The sequence below is a fragment of the Schistocerca americana genome, chromosome 9 (genome assembly GCF_021461395.2).
Source record: "Schistocerca americana isolate TAMUIC-IGC-003095 chromosome 9, iqSchAmer2.1, whole genome shotgun sequence".
NCBI classification, from domain to species: domain Eukaryota; kingdom Metazoa; phylum Arthropoda; class Insecta; order Orthoptera; family Acrididae; genus Schistocerca; species Schistocerca americana.
Genome location: NC_060127.1, coordinates 106170735 through 106185061, shown reverse-complemented (window position 1 = coordinate 106185061; position 14327 = coordinate 106170735). Strand labels below are relative to the sequence as shown.

Below are 14327 nucleotides of genomic sequence, written 5' to 3'. Positions count from 1 at the left end.
CTGAACACATAATTAGAGACGAGCAAACGAAAAACAACGCGCAGGACACAAACACAGTACAATACACGATTTAAACGCAAGGAACGCAAAACACATTTAAACGAGTGGCGCAGAGCACAGCGCTACCCTGTCACTACCTCTCGAAAGTTCACAAAAGTCGAATAGTCGATATACGGTTTCTATCGTTTTCGATGTACCGTGTATACGTCATAATGACGTCACATCGTATCCAAGTCCGGTGAACTTAGCATCCTCCCTCCCGGCCCACTCCTCTGCACCTGCTCCTCGCGAGTTTGTACTGTCGATTGTTTGGGCGCAATATTCAAATTCCGGAAAATTTTGGGTAGGGTCTCGTAGATTTAAATCGATGAACAATACAGGGTGTTTCAAAAAGTCTGTACAGCCTTGAAAATTCATATAAATTAATTCATAGTTTCTACAGAGGTTATTGTAGTGTCAATTTATAGGGAAATACACAAAGTTTTGTACGAATGCAGAGTCTCGCAGAGATAACATTGGATAAAATGTTCTCGGGTTTCCAACCGCGTCAATTGCTTAAAACTACACGAGCTTTCACCGAAGCACTCCTTGCCATTGTCAAGTGTTACGACTGCCACGAGAGGTATTATTGCCTACGCTATCCAGAGAAATCTGGGTCAGCTGAGTATGCGTTAGAAAATGGTCACCACATAAAATCTGACGATACCTCTGTCGTGGCTCGCACGAACAGCTTCTGGAACAGTTTAATAAAGGAAGCTATTGAAATAAAAATTACCCTGAATAGAGACAGTGGCTTGCAGCTCAGCGCTGCGTGGCATCCAGCGATCGCGCAATTGAAGAGGGCACATCGAACGCCGACTCAAAACGTGTCCATATATGGCAATGTCACGGGTACCAGAGACGTCACAGCTGGCAGCTACCGTATATAAGGGCGCACCGACAGCCCACTGGCAGTCATAACAGTTGACAATGGCCAAGAAGTGCTTGGCCGAAAGCTCGTGTAGTTATAAGCAATTGACGCGGTTGGAAACCCGAGAACATTTTATCCACATAAAGTTTTGTCTCGCGCAGTTCCCTAGTTCCCGATCGCACCGTGAGGAGCGCTAGCGGCAGTTGCGTTAAAGATGGCTGCCTTCAATGGACCCGAGCGTGCTAGCTGTCTGTTTTGATTTGAAGAATCGAAGTCGGCGACAACAGTTCAGCGTAATTTCTGTACCGACTATGCTGAAGATCCTCCTAGCAGGCCTGTAATTTATTAGTGACGCAAATGTTTTGTAGAAACAGGGTGCTCCTTGAAACATGGGGAAACATCAAGTCATCCAACCACACCTCACGACATCGTCGAGCGAATGAGACAATGTTTTGTCAATAGCCCTGCGAAATTGACCCGGCATGCATCTCGTGAACTGCAGATCCCACATACAACTGTTTGGCATGTATTGAGAAACTGTTTGCGTTTGAAACCGTACAGATTGACGATTGTACAAACAATAAGAGACACAGATAAAATTGCTCGGAAGAACTTCGGTGTAGATATGTTAAATCGATTATATGAGGATGAACATTTCTTGGACAAAATCATCTTTTTTGACGTGTCCACTTTTCACTTAAGTGGCAACGTTAAGACATACAGCTGTAGGATTTCAGGCAGTGAAAATCCTCGTCAAACATTGCACCATGTTTGTGATAGCCCTAAACAGAACGATTTTTGTGCATTGTGCAAGAACCAAGTGTACGGTCCCTTTTTTTTCTGTGAGGGAACCATCAACGGGATAGTGTAGTTGGATATGTTCAATAATTTTTGATACCACAGATCGATGTGGATGACCGAGAACGAAATGTTTATTTCATGTGAGATGGTACACCACTCCACTACCTGGCTGACATCCGGGATTTTCACAGTGACCACTTTCCAGATAAATGGATTGGCTGTGATGCGCCAATTGCATGGCCCCCACATTCCCCAGACCTGACACCACGCGATATGGGGATTCATCAAGGATATCGTGTTTGTACCTCCTGTGGTAGCTTCTCTACCTGAACTTGAGCAAGAATTTATGCCATCACTGAGCATTTTACACCTGCAATTTTACAGCGAGTTTTGGAAGAAATTGACTTCCAATGGGATCTGTGCAGGATAAGCAACGGAAGCCATATACAACATCTTTAGTTTAAGGTAAAAAAAAAACATGAAGTGTTTCCCTACAAAATAACACTAGACCCAGCTCTGTATCTTCTTTCAATAAATGTATGTGAATTTTTAAATTTGTTGAGTCCTTTTGAAACATTCTTTATTGTTGAGAAGGAATCCTTTACAAATCCGCAAGTGCTATACACTGCCAAACCATGATAGGCCTATATGAGTTGTGTTCAAAAAGAAACCAAACGTTTGCTGTATCAGCTTTATTGCTTATTGTTCGATGTTTTAAGCGCTACCCCCTTCAGAATAGTCCCCTCTGCTGGCCGAATACCGTTCCCACCATTCCTTCCAGCTTTGGAACGCCTCCTGGAATACTTTTGTGGGATGGCGCGCAGGTTGCTCGTTGCATTGTCCTGTATCTCCTCTATGGTTTGGAAACGACGTCTTTTCAAGCTATTTTTCAGCATGGGAAACAGGGAAAACTCTGCTGGGGCACTTCCTTCCCATTTCAACAAGTGTCCGTTTCTGATCTTCAGTCAACAAACGCGGTACGATTTTTGCACTGACACGATGCATCTCACGTTTTTCACTCAAAATTTGATGGCATGATCCTACACTGATGCCCACCTCCACATGGCCATCAGCTGTTGATATGGAAGAACGTCCAGACTTGGAATCGTCACAGACCGACATTCTGCACCGCTGAAAATGTTTAAACCACTCATAGCACTGTGTGCGACTCATACAGTCCTCCCCATATGCTTGGCTAAGCGTTTGAAATATTTCTGTGAAAGTTTTGCCAAGTTTGTAGCAGCATTTCACACACGCACTTTGTTCTTCAAGCTCCTTCATCTCCTTCATTGCAGTAATCTGAAGAGCTGGCTCTACACATGCTTACTTCAGCGGCTGTGGTTGGCCTGCTAATTTTCCGAGTGACACGAGGCAAATGGCAGTTTGTTGGCTAAACCTGCCGCTAGGTGCACGCTATGCACTACAACGCGCTCTCTCTGCTGGTTGGCGCGATATTTCACAAGTTCGGTTTCTTTTTGAACAAACCTCCTAGACAACATGTTGTGTTTGAGATTTTCAAATGATTCTCGGCAGTCAACTAAGCAGACACCAGAAACTTAAAAATTGTGTCCCCCAGGGTTTAGTTTTGTCGCCAGTTCCGTTCAACTTATATAATACTGTCAGAAAAAAAAAGAAAAACTGAAGCAGTAAGAGGGGGATGGGAAACAAGATGAAACTTCACAGGTTGAGAGGGTATGTGATGTTACTGTAGTGATTACAAAATAGAGTTATATAGACTACAGAGATGAATGAAAATGTGTACCAAGGCAGAGATTTGAACTTGGGTTCCTTGCTCAGCAAGGACTACCCTAGCTCGCCTCTCTCCTCAGTCCAAATTTCCATTCACGCATAGCCCACTCAGTATTCCCCTAAACTCCAACATTGCATTCGGAAGGTTGATGTTGAACCATATTCTGCATAGAACGGATATTGTGCCTGAAACCAAGACATAGATGTTTGAGACTTAGAAAGGTCTCTGGAACCATATGATTTTATTTGATTAGAGCACCTATGCTTCATCTACTTCCTGATCCCCAATTCTGATGTTAAGTTTCTCGCTCCTTCTCGTTACTTTTGTCTTTCTTCTATTTACTCTCAATCCATATTCAGCACTCAATAGACTGTTCATTCGATTCAACACAGTCTGTAAATCTTCTTCAGTTCCACTGAGGATAGCAATGTCATCAACAAATCGTATTATTTTTATATTTTCACCTTGAAATTTGATTCCGCTCTTAAAGCTTTCTTGTATTTTCATCATTGCTTCTTCGAAGTATAGATTAAACAGTATAGGCGAAAGCCTGTATCCCTGTCTTACACCATTTTTAATCTGAGCACTTCATTCTAGGTCTTCCAGTCTTACTGTTTCCTCTTGGTTCTTGTACAGGGATCAATCACATCATTATGAGCACCTACCTAACAGCTAGCATGTCCACTGTTGGCACAGATAATAGGGGCAATGCATCACAGCATAGAAGCAACGAGGGCTTGGTAGGTTGCTGGAAATGAGGGGGGGAGGGGGGGTTGATGGCACCACAGATACAAACACAAGTAACCTAATTCCCACAAATTCTGGGGATGGGGGCAGCGAGCCCTGACATCCTATTCAACCACATCCCAGATGTATTCAATCTGATTCATATCTGGTAAGTTGGGGGTCCAGAACATCAGTTGGAACTCGCCACTGTGCTCCTCAGACCACTAAATCACACTCCTGGCCTCGTGACACGGCGCATTATCTTGCTCAAAATTTCACTGCCATTGCGAAACACGATCACCACGAAGGGGTGCATGTGGTCTGCAACGAGTGTGTGGTACTCCTCGGCCAACACGGAGCCTTCGATGAGCTCCACTGGAACCGTGGATATCCACACGAATGTTCCCCAGAGCATAATGGAGGTGCTGCCACTTCGTCTCTTCCCGCAGTACAGGTGTCTTCCTCTGGAAGATGATGGATTCGAGCCCTCCCATCGGCATGATGAAGGAGATATTGGAATTCGTCAGACCGTGCAATGCTCTGCCACTGTCCAGTGCCAGTTGTTTCGTGCCCATTTCAGTTGTATTTGGTGATGTCGTGGTGTTAACATTGGCACTCGCATGGGTCGTCAGCTGCAGAGGCTCATAATTAGCAGTGTTCAGTGCACTGTGTTCAGGACCACTTGTGCTCTGCCCAGCATCAAAGGCTGATGTTAGTTCTGTCACAGTTCACTGCCTGTCCTGTTTTACCAATCTGCCCACTCTATGATATCAAACATCTGTAATGAGGGTTGGCCACCCAACCCCATTGCGTCGGAACGTGGTTCCACCACGTAGTGCAGAGACTTGCCACAGCACTCCACAAACACTTGACAAGTTGTGCAGTTTTTGAAATGCTTATGCCAAGCCTCTTGCCACCATAATCTGCCCTCGGTCAAAGTCCGATAGATCGTGCACATTTCCAATTCTACACGTGGGCAACGTGTTCACTGATATCACGTACCCTGTGGATGACTAGCAGTCATTTCTCATGAAGTGATGCTGCTATCACTTGGATGGCTGTACATTCAACTTGGGTTCCTTGCTCAATCTTTTGGCTGATCTTTGTGCATATTGTGTACTACCTGTCTTTCCTTATGGCTTACCTCTATATTCTCAAAATTTCAGATATTCCGCATCATTTTACATTACCAAACGCTTTTCCTGGATCAATATATCCTATAAACAGGCCTTGTTTTTTCATCAATCTTGCTTCCATTGTCAACCCTAGTATGGACAATGTATGGTCTCCAAATAAACTGAAACATTGGAATCTTGCAATTGGCTAGATAAATCCCAGAGAGGTTGTGTAGAGCAGGGTCAAGATTGTGAGTGTTTGCACTTCTTGCAGTGCCTGGAGGTGCTGCGGCCATGCAAGCTGCCCGAGGCAGCAGAACTGTGTGACCTGCTCTCCCGTTACGAGCTGGACGCGCTGCTGGTAGCCCACGACGCGGTCGTCGCCACCACCGAGCCGCGTTCTCCGGCACCCTCACCCACGCACAGTGCGGGTGGCGGAGGGGGTGTGCCCGGCTCGGGGAGGGGCTCGCCGCCTCCCAGGCACGAGGGCAACATCCGCATCGTCAGCATCGAGAAGACCAACGAGCCGTTGGTGAGTCGGTCAGCCGTAGCTTACCTGAAAGTGACCCGTCACTGTTCATATTATCGGTGGTAGAATTTTCTAGGGCCATTCACACTCACATTGCCGTAGGTGAGCCAACCGTTAGATACAACATGTGCAAAGAAAGGGCATGTTACATACCAATACAACTAAATTCAGAGCACAGATTGTCACTACTGATGAAATGTCAAATCAAATTACAGATTCATGGGTCAGGTACATGTATAAGGAGCAGTAAAATGAAAATGAGGCAGATGGAAGAAAGAGTAAGTATACAGTCCATTATTTGAAAATTAATCATCATATTTGTTAACACATTTATTCCGCTGCAAGACAAGACAGTCAATACCTTCATGAAAAAATGTTTACAGTTGCCTACTGATCTGATCTGATGGAACCATGGCTCAGTTAAAGTAGGTTTATCAGATTTCAAAGAGAGAAACCTGGGACACTTGTGTTTATACTCTGTACCTAACTTCATTACTACACTTATTTTTACCTTATATTTTGAAGTCAATAATAGGCCTATGATGATGCAGGATCCGAAAAACCAATAGGAAGTATATATCTTCATTTTGTGAAATGGAAAGGTATCTGTAGGTACATTACACAAGTAAAACTCTGGTCTTCAGAAATAAAAGACACTGATACTTTTTATTGTAATAGCCTGGATATATTTTCTGCAGTGTTTAGTTACTTACTACATATCAGGTACAATTTGTTGATCCTATGAATTGTGTAATGTTACTATTCCATCATCAGATACAAATTATACATTTCATAAAAAAATTTAAGTTCTTGTTTGACTGCAGACAGTTAGGGCAAATGTGCATACAAACCAAACAGTAATCAATAAGCACTTCTAACACACAATGCATTGCTTGCAGTCTTCACAAAATTAACTTCCTTGTGGCTGCAGTCCCACTAGGATTAACTGGTTTAAGTGAAGCTACTTCATGCCTCCTTTCATTTCGCTTGTCTCAAGGATCGTAAAGTGGAAGGTCAGCAAGATAGCTTCAGCAATGAGACGTACTGGTGTTGGGCTTGTATCTGTTCTGAGGGGCCGTGACTTGCCTCATTTAAACTCTTCTATTAGTAGAGCTAATTTAGAGGTTGAACGGCTCCTTGGATCAGGTATGAGGTCTCATATTGGTGTGGTTCCTGTTGACTATCAATAGGTGGGATCATACAAGACAAGACACGGCAAGGAAAGGGAAGGCAAAGGCTAACTATCACGTGTGGTAAAGTATCAGTGATTACAAGTGACAGAAAAGCAGTTTTTTAGGGTAGGAAAGGCAGAAACGAAAGATGTTCAGAGACAGGTTGAAAATGACATTCCCATTGCTAAAACAGTGAAGATGTCCAGAAATTGACAGAATATACAAGTATTGAGGGGTACGCATAATGAGTTGCTTATTCGTGTTGAAGAATTAGTGTTGAGCAAACTACTTGGCATAATCTGCCTCTCTGAACTCATGTGATGATTGTGATAGATACATTAAGTGTTGCAGGATTTAAGTTAGCCTCTTACTTCTGTAGAGAAAATATGTAGAAAGGAGGAGTTGGCACATTTGTCAGAAACTGTTTTAATTTCAAGAATATTGACAATAACAAAATTTGCTCAGAGCAGCACTTATAAGCTTTTGTAACAGTAGTAATATTTCATAAGAAGTCCCTTATAATTGTAAGTGTATACAGAGCACCTTCAGGAAACTCTAACCTCTTCATAAAAAATCTGGAAGCTCTGTTGTCCAATCTCACAGTTAAAAAAAAGAGGGGGGGGGGTAGTGGTTGCTGGTGATTTTAATGTGGATTTATTGAAAACCTCTGTCAGTCTACAGTTATTGCAATCAGTAACACTGTCATTCAATTTCATTCCCACTGTAAACTTTGCAGCTGCAGTATGCTCTAAGACTGCTATTGATAATATCTTTGTAGACAAATCTAGGGAAAAAAGTCATATCACAAAACCAATAGTAAATGGGTTATCTGATCATAACATGCAGTATCTTATGTTAAAGTTGAAACAGTGTCAGGATGTAAAATCTATTAAATCTGAACAGAGGAGGCTAATTAACCACTCAAAAATTGAGAATTTTAGGAGATTGCTCAAAGACTTAAACTGCATAGATGTTCACAGTATTTCGGACTCAAATGGAAAATGCAAATCATTCGTTAATAAAGTAACTTCGTCACTTTAAAATTGTTTTCCCCTAAAGGTAACTCAGATCAAAGAGAAGTCTAAAAATAAACGAATAAAGGTATCATGTGGAGCAAAAAGAAAACTCCATCAACTATCTAGGAACAGCTGTGCATTGTAAAGCATTGCAAAGAATACTGCCAAATATTGAAGCAAATAATTGAAATCTAAGCAGCTTTATTATGAGAAAAACATAATTCCACCAGGCAACAAAATAAAAACTGTATGGGATATAGTGAAGACAGACAGAGGTGGGACCAGAAGGGAAGAGGAACAGATAACTTTAAAAATAAATAAGACATCGGTAACAAGTGCATCTAGTGTTGCAAACCTCTTAAACAAGTACTTTGCTTATGTTACTGACAGCTTGGGGTTATCAGGTTCAGTAAACAGTGTAATGGAATATCTGAGACCAGTCTCTACAAATGACTTCAGTAAGATGGGAGTGACACTCACTTCTCTAAAAGAAGTATTGTCCATTGCAAAATCCTTAAAATCAAAGTATTCTGGTGGCTATGATAACAAATCAATGAAGTTAACAAAGAATGTTCTCGTGAGTTGAGTTCTACCTTAAGTAATTGTGAAATCAGTCTTGTATCAGCGAACACTTCCAGATTGGTTAAAACACGCTGAAGTTAAGCCTCTTTATGAGAAGGGGGATAAAGAAATACCATCAACTATTGACCAGTTTAACTTTTTCCAGTGCCTTCAAAAACATTTGGAAAGGTTGTGTTAAAGTGTCTTCTTAAGCTTCTGACTGCAAACAATATATTGTCCAAGTCACAGTTTGGTTTCCTTAAGAGTTCTGACAAAGGGAATGCTTTTTACATATACAGTGAGTATGAACTTAATTCATTATATAACAAATTAGAGGCTACTGGCAATTTCTGTGACCTGTCAAAAGCCTTAGACTGTGTGTCTCCCTGAATTCTCCTAAGTAAATTAGAATTTTATGGTATCACTGGCAGTACTGCAATATGGTTTGAGCTTTATCTAACTAACAGGAACAAAGGGTGTGATTGTGAAATTCCTGTGGAATAATGAACCAGTCTTCATCTGATAGGAATTGATTCCATATTGTGTTCCTCGAGGTTCTATTTTGGGTCTGTTGCTTTTTCTTGTGTACATTAATGACCTCTCACCTGTTACATTGCCAGATGCAAATTTTGTTTCATTTACAGATGATACAAACATTGCAGTAAATATCAAACCAATTACAGATTTAGAAATGTCTGCTAATCAAATGTTTGCTGACATTAATAAATGGTTTAAAGCTAATTCACTGTCATCAAACTTTGAAAAGACCCACTATATGCAGTTCAGAACATGTAAGAGATTTCCTTCCAGCACGTGTATAACATATGAAGACATGCAGGTGGAAGAGGTTGACATGTTAAATTTATGGGATTACAACTCGATAATAAATTCAGTTGGGAAGGGCGTACCACAGAATTGCTGAATCACCTAAACAAGTCTGTATTTACAATGTGAATGACGTCAGATGTAAGACATACATATCAAAAAAACTTGCATACTTTTTTTACTTTCATCCTATTATATCATATGGGATCATATTTTGGGGTAACTCATCAAAGCGAGCAAAAGTTTTTAGAGTGCAAAAGTGTGTAATAAGATTCATTTGTTGTGTAAATTAAAGAACATCATGAAGAAACATGTTCAAGGAACTGAGTGTTCTAGCCACTGCTTCTCAGTATATTTATTCCTTAATGATATGAGTTGCAAATAATATGTCTATTTCCAGCCAATAGCTCAACACGTAGTATCAGTACTAGGAATAAGAACAGTCTACATAAAGATCTAAAGTTGCCTACATTGGTCGAGAAACAGGTCCAGTATTCAGGAACCCAAATTTTCAACAAATTGCCAGCAACCATTAGAAACTTGGTTTCAGATGAAACACAATTTAAATATAATTTTTTTGACAGGCAACTCCTTCTGCTCTATAGATGAATGTCTTAACAGGAACTGTTAGACCAGCTTAAGCAAAAATGTCTGTTAGATTTCAGTTTTGACAGAACTGGTCACAACAGTCAAGATTTGGTGTTTTTTTATGGTAAATTTATTAAAAGTGCAAAACTATGTTTCATTCTGACAGTGTATTCATTCTATAAGTATTAGCATTTCCAGTTTACTATAATGTATTTACATATCTGACAATCTCCTGACAAATGATCAGGGAAGTGAGTACAATATTCAAACATTCTGTGTGTTTTGTGTTATACTTTCTGACATTTTCTACACCCAAGAGAATTATCTCATTTTTGGGTCTGTGATGTGAGAACTGAATCTAATCCAATCTAATCTTAGAGGTGTAGGTAGATAATCCTGCTTTTCTTTTCGATATTTCTCTTACTCTTTCTTTAAGCGTAATACGAGTTAAACCAAATGTGGTAGGCCTATAGGGGGCATTGTGAAAATACGTATGTCTATAATGTTCTACTTCTAAGAAACTCGATTTAACAAACTATTTAATCAAATGATAATATTATTGCAAATCATTTTGTTTCTCGATTAAAAACCAGGACAATTATGTGTCCCAAATGATTTTACTGGGACAGTTACGTGAAAACTGGGACTGTCCTGGCAAACCCAAGATGTCTGATCAGCCTATCAATATGTAACCAACATCCTGGTAGGGCATGAAGTTTAGTCAGCCTTTTGTAAATATTATCTATGACTGTGGTTCTTAAAAGTCTTTAAAGAAATACATGTTGTCAAAAAGTACTTAATAAATTAAATCTAACACAGAATACAAATTGGAAGGCACACTAACACGGAATTGACTCGATTAATGTTCTGAGAGGTTCAAGTAAAAACAGCATGTCCTGCATCACTGTTCCCCAGCGCTAATTGCTTCAGACTGATTTTGGAGTTGATAGTATAAACATGCATGAAGCTCTCTGCAATATGGTGCTATGTAAATGGTCTTAAGATGTACTAGAGGGTGACTCAAAAATCCGTTAACGTTTGAAAATATGTCACAGAATAATGTAGCTAGAGAGCAGCTGCCAAGACAGCAGTTACAGAAGCTAAATCTTCTTATTATGACTGTCTGAATGATAAACTAGACACACTTGAAGGAATAAATAAAATTTGTTGCTTAGCCAAAGCATGTCTCCGAGTCACCCAGGGCGTTGGTCACGTCACACACATCGAGGACAAAGACGGTTGACTCCTTCGGCACCCTCTCAACATTCTCATCAGATGGAGTTATTATCTCCAAAATCATCAATGAGGAATTTGACCTTCCTCCAATACTGAGTGTCGATCCTATTGATGGACCTGTACTACCAGTTACCATCCAGGAAGCGGTCAAGAAGATAAAGAATATGAAAATTACTGGCCCTGATTACATAACACGTGAAGTAATGAAGATCCTAGGCCAGAAGGTGCCACAATTCTTACTACCCTCTTTAACAGAACTGCTGATGAGATTATAGTCCCAGCAGTCTGGACACCTAGTGTCACACTGTCAATCTGGAATGGAAAAGGTGATGTGACAGAATTGAAAGATAGGGTTTTGTAGCCAAAGGGTGGGGAATGACATGGTGTGTTGGAGTCCTGAACAAAACCAACCTGGTTCCAGAAAAAAAGTCTTGCATGCCTCTTGTAGTATAATCTTGTCTCTGCAGTCCTAACATGAGTAATACATAGGTAGTTGTACAGTGTTCCCGATACTGCTAATTGAAGACTTGTGACCAAGTTTTTGCTGGATAGTTGCATCTATTTTCAGGCATTTGCCACTTCAAGTTTTCCAGTGTTTCTTTAAGTCATACAAATCTGTGACCGTTTATGCTGCCCTGCTTTTTGTACGGTCAATATTTTTTTTCAGCCTTGTCATAAATTTCACGGTTGTTACTCTGTTTCAGGATTCATCGCCAAGAGTGTAATTGAACAATAAAGGTGTTTAAACCTGTTTATTCTCAGTATTTCAATCTACATTTTTGCTGTCAGTATTTTACAATGTTAGGCTGTAAACACACAACATGACACATTGTTTATGTCAGGAATGTATCAAGTGGCATTTTATAAAGCATTGTGTAAAGCGGAAAATAATAAATAGTGGGCCTATTAAGCAAGAACTTTACAATAACAATAGATTAAAATGTGCTGCAGAAGTTATAGTTTTTGTAACAGTAAGAATGGTGTCCCCCTTCCCCACAAACCATGCACCCTGCCCTAGTGGGATAGCTGGCATGCCTCAACAACATGAATAGCCACACTCTAGATGTGGCCTCATTGGAGGAGCATCTGTGGAGAGACCAGACTACCATATGGTTCCCAGAGAGGGGCAGTATAGTAGAAACCAACCTGCATACAGATCAGTCTGGATTCCACAGAGATGTAGGAACTCACACAACCAGTTCCGCCCCTTCGTTTGAAGAATAAATGGAGGAAGGCAAAATTAGTTATACACTCCTGGTCAAAAGTTTTTGATCACCCATGATAAAAGCTATATACATTATTTCAACCTACAAACGAGATGGACTAAAAAAAAATATTTTCTCTCTCTCTGTCACTAGATACAACATGTATGGTGTAGTGTGTAGCTTCTTCAAAGTATTTGCTGTTTTCCCTCAGAACAGCTGCACAAAGTATTGGCATTCTGGAGGTAAGATTTTGTAGTGCTTTTGCAGATCTTGCAGTCCAACATCCCTGTAAATTATTCTGTACTTTGTCAGTTTTCTGACCTCTGTGTCAAGTTTATCCCATAAAAGTTCAGCAGGATTTAAGTCAAGTGAATAACTCAGCCAAATGATATTCTACATTTCTGCCCATTTTCCTTTTCTGTTGACATACCCTCTGTACATTGTCCTACTGAAGAAGAAACCCATGACCAATAAGTCTCTTGCCAGATGGAACTAAATTGTTGATCAGTATCCTATGATATCTTTCCTTATCAATGTTCCATTAATTCTCACTAGATCACCAGCTTTATCACCCACAAAACATCCTCATCCACACACCGTGACTGATCCTGTCGCACATTGACTCTTCGTACATCCTCCACAAAGTTGACCGACAGCCGTTCGATGGAGGCTTCCAAAACAGCAGAAAGGGATGGTCAGTTTGATAGGCGAGGGAAGCGTCGGAGGTAAATTTTGCAGAGGAGGACCAGTGCTTGAATACAGTAAGCATTTTTAAATGGGCATAGTTTATGTAGGAATGAAGAGATCTGCACAGTATACAATAGCATGGAAAGCTGCATCAAAGTTGTCTTCAGAATGAAAACAACAGCAACAGCAACAACAACAACAACAACAGTGCTGACAATTTGGTTTGAGTAACAGCCCTATTTTGGTTCCAGGGTGCCACAGTGAGAAACGAAGGAGAAGCTGTCATCATTGGGCGGATAGTGCGGGGAGGGGCAGCAGAGAAGTCTGGCCTGCTCCGCGAGGGCGACGAGATCCTCGAGGTGAATGGCATTGAGATGCGTGGGAAGTCCGTGAACGAGGTGTGCGACATCCTTGCTGGTATGACAGGCACGCTGTCCTTTCTCGTGGTTGGCAGCAGCAACCAGCCTCCGCCACCACCACGGGAGACCACCATTGTAAGTGTTCGAGGCTGAGCTCTACTGGTAATACTGCTCTTGCTCTTTATTTATCTAGATCTCTTGTTCTCTATTTATCCATAAACCACTTTCGCACAATGCATTTATTTAGTGTCACAAAAGTTGCTTTTTTATTTTAAATAAAAACTGCTAATAGCACATTAATAGCTGTTCTTGTATCAAGAAGTTGCTAGAAAGTTAAGCATCAAACAAAGCAAGTTCATTTTATGCATAAGTATGTACTATGTTTTACTCATTTTTCTCTCTTGCTTCCCACTCCTTAATTAAGGCTAGGCTTTTCATGTAATGATTGAAATACATTTCTTCAATTTTTCTGTCATTGATCAACATCAGATCAGCTGTTCACAACCCAAGTTTTACAGACAAGAAGACAGTATCCTTCAGGAACTAAGTTAATCAGAGAGTGACTGGCCAAATGTCTTCACAGAGCAAAAGCTAGACAAGGAATGTCGTAGAATTGACACGCAGTGACCATATTTATAATCTTATATTTCCCCAAGAAATTTTGGGGGACACAAACTTTTTAATTACAGTTTCACTACTAGCACATTAATTTGGGCAAAAAAAGTAACTGCCCTATTACAATCAGAAACTGATAATTAAATGCTGAATAATAAAGTTTAATGTGAAACACCTTTAATAAATTTTCAACAATTTCTGGAACATACTGATGACGTGTAACAATGTATGA

At 40.5% G+C, this 14327-nt stretch overlaps 1 protein-coding gene across 1 annotated transcript in view; it reads left to right on the top strand.

Annotated features, from left to right (window-relative positions):
- Positions 1-14327, top strand: part of LOC124550612 (protein PALS1-like) — a 570361-nt gene that overhangs the window by 502856 nt on the left and 53178 nt on the right. The window contains exons 7-8 of the mRNA XM_047125331.1: positions 5577-5834; positions 13373-13615. Coding sequence (XP_046981287.1) covers positions 5577-5834; positions 13373-13615 — 501 coding nt within the window. The remainder of the gene's footprint in view (positions 1-5576; positions 5835-13372; positions 13616-14327) is intronic.